Source organism: Microcebus murinus, chromosome 9 (assembly GCF_040939455.1).
Source record: "Microcebus murinus isolate Inina chromosome 9, M.murinus_Inina_mat1.0, whole genome shotgun sequence".
NCBI classification, from domain to species: Eukaryota; Metazoa; Chordata; class Mammalia; order Primates; family Cheirogaleidae; genus Microcebus; species Microcebus murinus.
In genome coordinates, this window is record NC_134112.1 from 58,450,768 (window position 1) to 58,464,763 (window position 13,996).

The 13,996-nt window shown below is 34.5% G+C and overlaps 1 protein-coding gene across 4 annotated transcripts in view; it reads left to right on the top strand.

Moving 5' to 3' along the window:
* Positions 1-13,996, top strand: part of MAGI2 (membrane associated guanylate kinase, WW and PDZ domain containing 2) — a 1,296,878-nt gene that overhangs the window by 857,328 nt on the left and 425,554 nt on the right. For all 4 annotated transcript variants that reach the window (XM_020289800.2, XM_076006486.1, XM_076006487.1 and 1 more), the window contains exon 6: positions 3,957-4,036. In XM_020289800.2, coding sequence (XP_020145389.2) covers positions 3,957-4,036 — 80 coding nt within the window. The remainder of the gene's footprint in view (positions 1-3,956; positions 4,037-13,996) is intronic.

A 13,996-nucleotide genomic window follows, 5' to 3' on the forward strand; every position in this document is an offset into this window, starting at 1 on the left:
GAGAAACGTGTGAGATAGTGAGAATGACTTTGCAGTCTTGTGCTGCCCTGTAAGTAGCTTTTCTTGTTGAAATGAAGCATGTTCTGTGTGAGAAGAATGTTTTCTCAGAAGGTAAGATATTATTTAATCTGCCGCTTTTGTCAGTTTGGCAAAGGTTAAGCTTACAGAAATTTTTTATTCATTGCAGGTCAGCCTATCGCATATCTTCAAGGCCATTCTGATATGAATTTAAACTGAATTGCAGAGTTGAATGAAATTTCACTTCCGGCTTATTTTAGTCCTCCAAACAGACCCAGTATTTAGACTTGTGGATGTACCCATATGATAAACCATTGTTTCAGGGTTTCATTTGAATTTTTTAATATGACATCATCGACTAAACTTAAATAGCTACTGATTTTTTTTCCATTTGTGATCTCTCACCTTTCATGATCATCACATTAGCTTTATCCATAGAAATACACAAAGCAGTATATTACTCTGATTCAAAGTTCCTAGAAAATATTTGTTCCATTCCCCAGCTAGAATAAGAAAAGTTTCTGCGCACATGTAGCCTATATATGCATATGTGTCTCTGTGAATTGAAATGTAAGATTATATAGTGTTAGCATTTTCTTTTCCTGGCATTTGTGTGACAGACAACTTAGATAGACACAGAAAACCGATGTCATGCATCTGAATCTACCCTAGTTAGGAAAGTGAAAGGAAATCACCTCCTCAAACTTGATTATGCAGAATATGAAAAATCCCTTCAAGATCCCATTTTGTTCATGGTTTCCGGGCCAACATTTAATCCCGTTTTCAAATGGAATTATTAAGGCTTAAAAATATATAATTTAAGGGAAGCAGAAAAGCACTTGGTCTGTTGTCCCCCACATGCCTTAAAAATATCCCCTTTTATAAGGCTTGTTGGAAGAGCATTCAAATTACAAGGCTTGTGAGCGCCACTAGTAAAAAATACTGTGCTGTATCTTCATGTGATGTTTAAGACAAATACTGGAGGTAACTACTACCCACATTTCTTTCAGAGTCATTTCTGAAGATCAACTAAAAATGCTGTTAACTATAAGAGACTCAATCTGTCAAAATGTATTAAAGTGACACACTGTTAATGCTAGCTCAACCTAAAAAAAAAAAATCATCCTGTAATGAAATGCTTTATATAAACTCAGGAAATTCACAATTCTCTACTAAATTAGCCAGTATTGAGGCCTGTGGTGGTGTGGTATGGAAATGATAATTTGACTCCCTGCAGTAGCTTGGTAATGGCCTCTTAATGCTTCTTCGTGGTTGTGTTTGCTTCTGTGAAGATGTCTAAGGGACTTAGGAATGGTTTTTCTACAAAGTGGGAAAGGGATTTGGAAGAAGCAGGTGAGGGCAGAAAGAAGAGAAATTTATTTTTCTTGTCTGCCTCCTAACACTTCCCCCTAGCTCATAGAAACATAGACATCAACATACACACATACACATGTACACTTTGAACTGAGGCTTGTTTAGAAAGAGCCTTTTTAAAGTGACTTTTATTTTTTCAAAATGAGGGCAGCAAACCCTGAATCCAGTGTCCCTACTACCCTCATACCTAGAAATTGAAGTCCAAGGTATGGGTCAAGAAAGAACTGGCAAGATAGGCCTTGTGTCAGGTGATGGAAGGGACTGTGAAGATGGACTTGCCACACATTGAGCTTCCCCAAGCCTGCAGTACCCATGGTGACACTGATATGCAATGTGGATCGGTGGCTGCTCTTGTGGCTTCTTCTCCTGAGATTCACCCACAAGACCCTCATCTCGGCCACCCCTCAGCCAGCCAAGATCTTTCTGGATCAGTAAACACATTTTATTGGTACCCTAAAGGCTCCCAGACCGATGTCTTTATGGCTACATTTTGTCCCTAGAGGAAGATGGTGCCTGTGTGATACGGATCGAGCCAGATTAGGCAAACCAAAGGTCCAGCGCCCATGCCAGAAATAGTCAGTTATTACTTCTGTATTTGGTTCCGCATTGGTTAGTGGTTGTCATGCTCAGTGGATGCTCCTTGTCCCTGAGCTCAGCTTCTTTCTTGGATTTGGTATGCCCATATCCCATCCATGAGCCTTGAGTCTTCAGGTCAGAGGAAAATAGATTAAATTGACATCATACAAAAGAGGGCCAGAACCAGATGAAAAATATCTGTAATACTTTATATTCTTCTAAAACTTGATAATGAAGCACAGTTAGATTTTACAAAGGTCAAATTGGGGGGAAATAGAAGCTGGTGTGCTCTCCTAATGATTTATTATTTGATCAAATACATATCCTTTGTCTGATCAAGTTATTAGATCCTTATTCAGAGGCATTTATCATTGAGGAGCTCTTAAATTTGAAGAAAGTGATGGAGAGTACTTTCTCTTTACCCCACATGAAAGTCAGAAATAAAAGGGAATCTTTTTCAGGAGCAGAAACTTCGTGAACCAAGGGTCTTAATGTCACAGTTCTCAAATCAAAGATGGCTCTACAGGTAGGCAGATGGGATGATCATGTAGAAAATACCATTTGAAGAGTGCTTTAAAACCTGAAATAGCTTTTCACCACCCAACTTGACTCCTTCTTGACTTGAAATCCCCTTCATTAGGAGGGAACTTAGTCTCTACTGCATGGGTGAACTTTCTGACCTTCCTTTTATGTATAGATCAGTTTATCAGATTATCTAGCTAACATTGGTGGCTCTGATGTGATAAAATGCAGTTAAATTTCATTGGAGAAAGAGAATACATGTGAAATTTATGTCCTCGTTATCATTTTGACCTCCTTATAATTGTGCTCGAGTTTTCCTATTGTCTGACCCTAATTTTTATTATCGATGTATTTTTCTACTCTTCTTTTTCACATTCCATTCATTGTCCTTCCAACTATTCCCCATGTAAACCTTACACTTTCCCACACCTGTGACTTTGTTCATTCTTTTTCCAAAGCCCTTACAAATGTCACATTCTTGATAATTTATCCATTGATAGAAGAGATCCCCTGAGACATCTGTACACAGTAAATATTTTAGCTCCAATGAGCAGTTATGAGCCATTGAGAGGTTCTTGAATTTTAATGTGCCTAAGAATTACCTGGAGTGCTTGCCAATGATGGAGATTTTGTAGTCCCACCTCAAAGATTCTCAAAGATTTAGTAGTAGTTCTATAAGAATCCAGAATGAGCATTGTTAATAAGTTCAATTCAGGTGATTCCAGGACCACTTTAAGAAACATTGTTCTAAAAACATCTTTCATTTGCTTTTTAAATTTCTGGCAAAATACTTACAAGAAAACATTTTTTAAAACAAAAATTTCATTTTGTCATTAATTTCTGGAAATTTCATTCCAGAAACATTAGAATGCAGACGTTTTTATCCTCTACCTTCCTGGCTGGGTTGAAAGTATTTAGAGGGAAGGTAGCTTAATGTGAGTTAATAAAATTGCTATTAATCACTTTTTGAGAAAATGTAAGAATCCCAAGAATATGCTGTAATTTGCATCACTTTTGTATTGCTTCGGCCACCTCTGTAGTTAAAGAATAATAAAACAACTGTTTATGATAAGGGCAGGTTTAAGATGAAAATAATTCTTTTGCAAAACTCAGGAAACATTATCAGAGCCCGTGGACTGTGCTCTTCCAACTGGAGAATCCTGTATTTGTAATAAATTCCTTTTGCTCTGGATGAGTTCTGCATTTTCAATGAGGTTAACTTGGCAACATTCTAGTTGATTTTAATAAAAATAGCTGCTTTGAGGACAGGGAGCTGAGGTTGCCAAATTTACAGCTGCCTTGCACAATTACTCTTACACCTCCTTCAGGGCTACTTAGAACCAGTAAGCAAATTAAGTGTATCGATTGCAATTTTGTTGGACTAACCCTGCTTTTTTTTTTTCTTACGGAATAAACTTGATTCCTTTTAGTATGTGTCTGTTCAGAGTGATCTCTTTTCTTTTCAGCCATAACACAAAGACAACATCATGGCTGGATCCACGACTTGCGAAAAAGGCTAAACCTCCTGAAGAGTGCAAAGAAAATGGTAGGTTATTAAGTTTTTTTATGGTGTTTCAGCAATGCACTTTGAGAATGTTTGTGTTTCTTAAAAGAGAGTCTCACTTAAAGAAGCAATAATCTAGTTGCAACAATTTTAAAGATGTAATATTTAATGCTCAGACAGGAGAGAGAATTAACTCGGCATTTCAGCAGGGCCATGTGGTTTTGCTTTTTCTCTCTGAGGAGAATGTGCTGAATATCACATCTCTGTCATCTCTGTTGGTTCTGTTTGACTCCTGGCCTGACTTTCCACCACCTACTAAGGACTTTTTGCTTGCAAAATGTCTCTCTGAGGACTCTGATCTTTTAATTAGAACCAGATATCATGCATAAGAGAAACAGAATTGTGGAACTATAACATTTGTATTGTTTTCAAAGGCATAGCATTCTGCCAGTTATTAAGGAATCAGTTTTATATGTGTGTGTGTGTGTGTGTGTATATATATATTAAAGGAAAGTGTGTGTGTGTGTATATATATACACACACACACACTTTCCTTTAATCAAACTTTTAAATAAAATAACTAATTGCATGAATGTCTTAGATTATCTGTAGTATTTTCTAGTTCTTAATATAATGATATTGCCTTGATTAAAAATGGACTGTTTTTATGTATGGAAAGAATTTTTTAAAAATAATTTTGAGACCTAGATAAATGTAAACCTTATTTTTAAATTAGTAAATTATATAGGTGAAGTCTGTTACTAATGGTATTTGTAATTTTAAAAAAATAATGAGTTTAATTTTAAAACAGCATTTGTAATTTAGCTAAAATGATCAATAACATACTCTCCTGATAATTTATCATTTGACCACATTGTGTGATCAAATTATTAGAGCTCTGTTCAGAGGTACTTGTCATTGAGGAGCTCTGAAAAGTGAAGAAAGTGACAAAGAATATTTAAACTTTAAAAAAAGTTTTTAAAAGTCTCTAATTCTAAAATGCTTTCATTTTAATAGTAATTCTGGCTTTCTCAGATAGTATCCAGATAATATTATGCATAATTGCATAATATTATGCAATTATGCAATCCTATGTTACAAGGTAACTGTTCACAAGCTAGGTATACTATTGAGTTAAATTAAAAATTAGAGATTGCAATTTGTATGAACATATATAAATGCATAAACATCCAGTTTTTAATCAATATCTATATTTAATTTTATATTCATAGCCATCTGTATCCCTTTTGTGTAATATTATAAGGATGTGTGGTTGAATCCCATAAATTACTTTGTGACCTGGACTTTTGTACATGATTAGGTTACATTTCATTGCCACCAATAAGACGTGTTACAAATTGTGATAGTTTGAAAATTAAAATGACCTGATCTGTTATATCTAGGAGTTACAATTTACTTATGCCACAGATGTGAAACCTTAGTATATCCTAATTAAAATGAATTTAAAAATTTTACAGTTCTGTGACATATTGAACTTCTCAGCTGTCTTATTCCTTTGAGTTGTTCTTTTCATTATAAAAGGCTATTAAAATCAAATTTTACAATCCTGGGAGAGATGCAGGCATAGCATGTTGCATAATTATAATAGTTTAGTGTTATCAATTTTTCCCACATCTGTACTTTATCAGTCTTCTCAGGATGGTAGATGCCTAAAATATGATGCTTCCTCTGAACCATGTGTCAGTGAAAAATGAGTCTTAGAATTCAGTTTCTAGCTCAGAATGATTTAAAACTGGTCAATTACTATTTGTTTTCATTTTCTGCAAAATAAATAATTCATAGGCTTTATTCCATATATTACTGAAATGTTTTACAAAGGAAACTTACATGTAGTTAGTTAGAATTCTATTATTCTGGAAACACTTTAAATTTTCTTCCCAAGAAAAGTGTTTATAGGTAATATTGTTACTTATGTTTTATTTTTCTTTTCTTTAACATAGATTAATTTAACTTGCAAAATGTTGGATGTTGATAGGTTGCTATTGCTGCCAGTTAAGTCAGGCTTCTTTAAATGTATCATACTTTAGCTCAGACCAAACAAACTTAGTGCAGTAATTTTCTGAATGCTGGAATGTATGTAAAGTGTATACTAAAAAAAAAATTGTAGAGGTTCCAGATGATAATATCTTTTCCCAGCAAAGATTTACCCTTCCTCTGCTAAATAGATAGAGTGAAGGCTAATTACCCTAATCCAATCCAGAACGGAACCAACTTAAGGTTAGGTAGAGGTTTGGTAAGATACAATCTATCTCTGGTTTACCCCTATTCTTAGGATGTTTGCCCACCAGAGTTTTCAACTAACAGCCTAGGACAGGTTGGCAAACATTTTCAGTGAAGGGCCAAGTAATAAATATTTTAGACTCTGTAGGTCACTCAGTCTCTGCGACTACTTGTTGTGCAAAAGCAGCCTAAGCTGATACACAAAAGTCATGGATGTGTTCTGATAAGTTAGGCTTTGTTTATGGACACCAAAATTTGAATTTCATATACTGTCATATAACAAAATGTTATTCTTATTTTGCTTCTTTTCTCAACCATTTAAAAGTGTATATATATACTTTTCTTATCTCGTGGGCCATGCAAAAATAGGTGTGGGCTAAATTTGATCCACAGGACAAACCCTCACCTACTGTGTTCTTGTATGGCTTTTCTCTTGGCAGGTCTTAAAAGCAAATAATTTTTAATATTTTTCTTCTCAGGAGTTCAGGACTGCCAAAAATCTGGGGTGCTTTTCAGGAGTTTTAGCTCAGCTTTTTGCCTCTATATACGGCAGCTTCAGAAATTGACAAAGGTCGAGAGAGAATTAGCTAAATGGTGAGATCTCTCACATCTATATTAGTCACTCCAATCCCTTAAGTCCTCTGTTCTCTGCTGGTTTCTCTAAAGCCCAGCTATGTGGCCTTCTTCCCAGGCCAAGTCTGGGCTCTTCCAAGAACCCAGGATCAACAAGATCAGTTGCAAATTCTTCCCTCACCTCTCTAGGGTTCTCTTTGCTTGAGAATCTTAGACTTTCTAAACCTTGTTGCTTCAGCAGGTCTCTGATTCCTTTAAATTGCTTATTTTTTACATTTTATCTAGATTTTCTGTGTTCTCATAAGTTATAAGCTATTCTTTCCATCCCATCTAGAAGCAAAAATTTTAATGATATAATTGTTTAATTTGCACAGTTTAGACTTTATTTGGCTGCATATCATAATATTTTATTATTATCAGAATTTATATTTTAATCACTGAATATATCTTATATTAAATATCTACACATACTATGTGTGAATGTATATAAGTACATATTTATGTGTATGTAGGTATGTATCTGTGTGTGCATCTTCAAATCTGTTTACATAGGTGCATAAAGTTAATTCCTTGGTCAACTATTTTAAGAGGAAGACAAGTGAAAGAGAGATGGGAGGAGACACCAATCGATTTAAACTATTCTTGGACTAGAGAAAAAAATAGCAAATGTTTTCTCAATGGTAACACAGGGAGAAAAGGAACACAGATGGCTCAGTACAAATACATATTAAACAAACACTAAAGCAATCATTTTGCCTTTTTATTTCAAGGATAATACGGCTACTCAATGTAAAAACAAACTTCCTTCTCTCACAATCCAGTTAAAAATACCAAAGTCATTGTACTCTGTGCATTTGCCATAGCTCTGTGCATTTTTGGAGTTTTAATACCAACTCTACATGGCAGGAAAAATGTCTCCACCTACTACTGGATTCTAATATTAGTATTTGGGGGAGTGCTGTTTAGCAAGCCAATATTGTATTTTTGAAAATGTCACAGAAATAGCAATTAACTATTAAATGATTTGGATGCAAGCTTAGTTAAACTGTGTATAAAGCACCATCATATTTGTCTCCTCAGAATCTGTGGTATGGGGTTTCTCCTGAGATCTGTCCAATCACAGACTTGCCTGTGGTGACACATCCCACAGGAGTCACAGAGTTAGTTTAATATCAAAAGTGAAGTATGTATGGTCGGACCATTCCTTTCTTAAAGTTGAAATATTCTTAAACCTAGTAGGATCACTCTATTATGTTGAGGAAAAGAAGTTGTCTAGGATTTGGAGTCCGGGAAATCTCTGCTCCACCTCAGATCTGTGGGCTCTTGAACCAGGTTCTTAATTTCTGGGAACCTAGGTTTTCTTACCTGAAAATGGGAATTATACCTATTTCATGCAAGTTTAGCTTCACATATAGGAAGCACAGAGTTTATTGCTCCGTAAATTTTAAATAACTGCTTACTTTCTTTCCTCGAGGTATTATAGTACTCTGAGCCAGCAATTTAGCCTCATAGAACAAGGAGGGAAAAAATTCAGAATAGTTGCTCTACCTTAACAGCTTTGAATTGCTCTAGTCTAGAGTATCCCGGATAGATGGAAATGAACAAATCCATGTAGGCTAAAATTATTCATCTAGCTAATTCCAGCCTGTTATTAATTAATGCATTGTGGGGGTGTTCCCCCTTCATTCTGTTAAGCTGTCTCTAAATTCTCATGAAGTTGTAATTACATCTGTACGAACTGGTTGGCTTCATTTCTGTATTTAATATCTACAAATTATAAGTGAGTTTTCTTATGTTACTACAGAAAAAAAAATTACATAATCTTAACCCATTTACCTGCATGAGAACTGCCTTTCAACTGGAATTAACTAATGCTTTGAACTATTACTTAATCTATCTTTTTAAAAAATTGTGTCAAAATGCACATGAACAAAGACAGCATAATCCATGCTTTATAATATTTATTAAATGGAATTTTTTCAAGAGCAGGTTGCCTCTCTAAAATAGTAGAAAAACCAATTAGTTTCAATTTATTTCTTAAGTGAATTTTACATAACTGACACACAGATTAAGAGATGCATACTTTTATGTTCCTACTTCAGATTCTGTTTCTAGACCATATAATTTATCTCCCCTTCAATACGGGTTTTGGGCTGTTTTCTCATTAAATTCATTTTGATAATTAGTGACCCTAATTTCTCAAGAAGATTAAGTGTTATTAAATTAATTTTACTTTTAAGTATTTATTTTTTCTGATCTGAGAAACCAGCTAAGATTATGTTTGTAAAGCACCTTGGAATTTTTCCACTGGAAAGAATTCATTAAAAGATTTTGATAGTACTAAATATTCAACTACTAAAACTTCAAAATTGTAATAATTTATGTGTGAATATTAAACACCTATCTTTATTAACTAATTTGAATGTTACTTTGTTTCTATATTGATATTTTAGAGGTTTTTTTGAAAAATTAGGAAATGTCAAATATCTTAATAGAAGCAGTTAATTCTTTTTTAGCTGTTAATTACTCTTAGAAGTATTTGGAAAATCTGGAGCTCAAAAATGCATTCTGCCACATTGATAATTTAGTGTAGTAAATTGGGAACATTGACATCACTACAGGTTACATGTGGTAGCAGCACTGATTTGATTGAAGTTGCTGCCATATGCATTGACCCCACATAGATGATGACTATTTGTGCTGGGTGGATTACATGCACTTTCTACCCTTGTATGAGATTTGCAGACTTTTCTTTGGCTTTATATCATATCCCAAAGGCATACTATTGAGTTGGCTTGCACCTGCAATGTAAGGGAAGAAGCGATTTGATTTGGCAGGTGTGTCAGAGGGATGGGAGAATGGTGGCAGATGAACTGCCTTCTTCAGTATTTGTGGCTCAGGAATACTCAGAAATGCCAACATTTTAGGAATAAATCTTTTGTTGATGAAATAATGCAATTTATCCAAAACAAATCACATAGGATGGATATTCTGCTGTTGTGCATCAGTGCCAAATTTTGGATTATTTGTGGCAGGAATTTGTTCTAATTGGTCCTAGTTTCTATTCTGGATTGGTTGGTATCCAGGCCACAAAAATCGAATATTTCAAATATCATTCCTGCACTAATTATTTATGTATTTTACCCTGCTATCTCTTAATATTTATTGTAGCTATAAAGTAACACCCATATAAGGATTATAAAATTTTGTCTTACTTTGTTTCTTGATTGCTCAAGTTACTTTTATGTTTAGGAATGAGTTATATCTTGTCGTTACTCCTTAATACATATAACTTTTAAAATAATCTTAACATCATCAAATCTGTTTGCTCTGCACAGGAGCAGAATGATTTTGAAATGTTTTAAATATGACTTTTTAAAAACTTGTTTATCTTGAAATAATTATAAATTCATAGGAAGTTGCAAAGGAATATATAGGGAGGTTCTGGACACCCCTCACAAGCCTCCTCAAAGTTCACTTACATAAACACAGTATAATATAAAAACTAGGAAATTGATATTGATACAATCACAGAGCATATTCAGATTTTGCCAGTTATGCAAGTACTCATTTATATGTATGTGTGTGTGCATGTGTGTGTGTGTATTCGTAGTGCCATGTAATTACATTGCATGTGGAGGGACTACAGTCACGATTCAGAACTGTTCCATCACCACAAGGCTCCCTTATGCTGCCCCCTTCATAGTCATTCCCATCTCCCCCGCCTGCCCAGTTTCTAACCCTTGACGACTACTAATCTGTGCTCCATTTAAATAACTTTGGTATTTCAAAAATGTTATGTAAATGAAATCATACAGCATGTAACCTTTTGAGATTGGCTTTTTCCACTCACCATAATTCCATTGAAATACATTCTGGTGTGTGTTTCAATAGTTTTCTACTTTTTACAGCTGTATACTATACCAGTACCCTGTGGCCCAGATGCACCACAGTCTATCTAAGCATTTACCCATCAAAGGACTTCTGGGTTGTCCAGTTTTTAGCTAATAAAAATAAAGCTGCTGTGAACCTTTGTGTATAGGTTTTTATGAGAACTTAGGTTTTCTTCTCTTTGACAAGTGTCCAAGAGTGCAATTTCTGGGTTTTATGGTAAGCACATTTTAGTTTTAGAAGAAACCAAACTGTTTTCCAAAGTGGCTGTACCTTTTTACATTCCCACCAGCAGTGAACAAATGATCCATTTTCTCTGCACCCTTGCCAGCACTTGATGTTATGTCTTTTTTTTTTTAATTTCAACCAATCTGTATAGTAAGACTACTTTTTGGTTGTAATTTGCATTTCCTTAATGGCTAATGATGTTGAACATATGGTCTCATATGATTTTTCATATGATTATTTGCCATTTGTATATCCTAATTGGCAGCATGTCTGATTGTATCTTTTGCCCAGTTTGTTTTTTAAATTAGTTTTAAAAATTCTCTATGTATATAAGTTCCTTTACCAGATATGTTGTTTACAAGCATTTTATCCTGATCTGTAATTTGTCCTTTCATCCTCTTAACAGATCTTTTATAGAGAAATGATTTTAATTTTGATGAATCCAGCTTATCATTTTTCCTTTTATGAATCAGGTTTTTGATATTAAGTCTCAGAACTCTTCATTATAGCCCTAGGTCTCATAATTTTTTCATATGTTTTTCTTAAATATTGTATAGTTTATGTTTCACATTTAAGTTTGTGAACTATTTTGAGTTAGTTTTTGTATGAAGTGTAAGGTTTAGGCTGAGGTTCTTTTTCTTTTCTTTTTTTCTTTTTTTTACTTTTTTGCCCATGGTTTTCCAACTGCTACAGCACCATTTGTTTTGAAAAGACTATGCCTATGCTTCTTTCATTGAATGGTTTGTGTACTTTTGTCATAAATTGTTGGTTTCCATTGATCTATGTGTCTGTTTCTTCATTCATTCCACACTGCCTTGATTACTGTAGCTATGTAGTAAGCTTTAATATTGGGTAGAATGATATTTCCTACTTTATTCTCTATCAGAATTATTTTAGCTACTTTGCCTTTTCACATAAATTTTAAAATAAACTTGTCTATGACTACAAAAATCTTGCTGGGATTCAATATGAATTATGTTCAACTTCTATATTAACTTGAAAAGAACTGACATCTTTACTGTGTTGAGTGTTCTAATCAATGAACATAAGTCTTTCTGATTATTTAAGCCTTTTTTGAGTTCTTTAATGAGCAATTTGTAATTTTCAGCAAAAATATATTACACATATTTTATCTAGTGTGTACCTAAGCCTTTCATTTTCTTTGAAAAATGTAAATGGTATTTTGTTTTTAATTTCACTTTCTGTAAGTTCATTGTTAGTATATAGAAATGTGATTGATTTTGGTGTGATAGTTTTAGATCCTATGACCTTGCTGAACTCATTTATTAGTTATAGAAACTTTTTTAGTAGATTCCTTGTGATTTCCTCATAGACAATTTTCCATTGATATATTTCTTATTTAACTGTTGATATCATCAATTACATTGATTAATTTTCAAATATTAAACTAACCTTGCATACCTGGGGTAAGTCCCATGTGGACATGGTATATAATTCTTTATATATGCTGCTTTATTCAGCTTGCTAATATTTTATTGAGGATTTTTATGTATATATTCATGAGAAACATTGTTATGTAATTTTCTTTTTTGTACTATTTTTGTCTGGTTTTGTTATCAAGATAACACTGGTCACATAAGTTATAATCATTCTCTCCTCTTCTGTTTTCTGGAAGAGATTGTATAAAATTGCTTTCAGTTCTTCTTTAAATGTTTGGTAAAATGCTCCAGTGAAATCACCTGGCCTACAGATTTTTTTCAAGAGGATTTTAATTAAAAATTCAATTGCCTTAATGGTTGTGGGATTATTCAGGTTATGCACTTCATCTTGTTTTAGTTTTAGTGGTTTGTGGTTTTACAGGAATTGGTTCATTTCTTCCAAGTTGTTAAATTAGAAAAAATTGGTCCATTTTTTTCAAGTTGTTGAATTTTTTAGTAATTCTATGGATCTGTCCTCTCCGCTCTTTTATCCCATAATGTTCTCTCCGCTACTGAACCCACCCAACAAGATTTCAATTCCTATTACTTTATTTTTTCATTCTATAATTCCTACTTAGTGCTTTTTCGTAACCTGTATTTCTTTTCTGAGATTTTTTTTTACTGGTTTCCAGAGAATTTATAATTGCTTGTTAAAGCAATTTTAGGATTGCTGCTTTAAAATCCTTATCAGATAATTCCAACATTTGAATTTTCTTGATATCAGAGTCACGTATAAGATGTCATTTGTCGTCCAATTTGTGATTTTCCTGGTTCTTGGTATGATGAGTTATATTTGAATTTATCCTGGAATGTTTTTATGCAGACTCTTTTTAAATGGACATTTAACATAAAATCTGTTTAGCAGACAGTGTTTCTGTTTTGGTTTGTTATGTAGGTTCTGGCCTATTTTGTAGGCTGTAGTTCCAAATGCAATTTAGTTTTCAGAGCTCTTGCAATACTATTTTGGTCTGCTTAGTCCTTCTGACTTGAGAGCTCCTTATATATCCCTGCTGGTGCCTCTTGCAAGTTGCAGAATGTACTTCCCCAGGCCGCTTGTTGTCACTAGTAGGCAGATGAGGTGCTGGATCTGTGAGATGAAAAGTGTTTTCCCTGGCCAGTGTTCTCTGCCCACGTGGTACTGCAGGCGTGGGGCAGAGGATAGGTCTCCCACGTGGGATTCAATGACATCGCCACCGCAGGTGCATCAAGCTGCCACTGCTGATGGGGGATGTGTTGGCCTGTCTGGGCTCTACAGGTGCTGCCACTAATAGGTAGGTGAAAGGGCCCTACCACTGCTGCGAGTTATGGGTCTGGGATAAGGCTGCCACCACGTCCCTGCTGCACTTTGGCCAGAGAGAGTAGGCTGTCCTCATTCGTTTGCTTGTTTTTGTGTTTGTATATGCCTGCTGTATATTCGAGTTGAAAGTTTTCCTGTTGCAGTCTGAGACAGATGGGAGATAAAAGAAAGCCCTAGGAACTTGCTGTGGTGTCGTTCCTTAAATCCTGAGGTCCCTAGCCAATCCGCCTTATTCTTTCCACCTTTCAGAGTCTTTTTGTGATTGTCTGCTGAATTATTTCCAGAGTATTTAGTTGTATTTAAAGGGGAAGAAAAGGGAAAACTAAGTTTGTA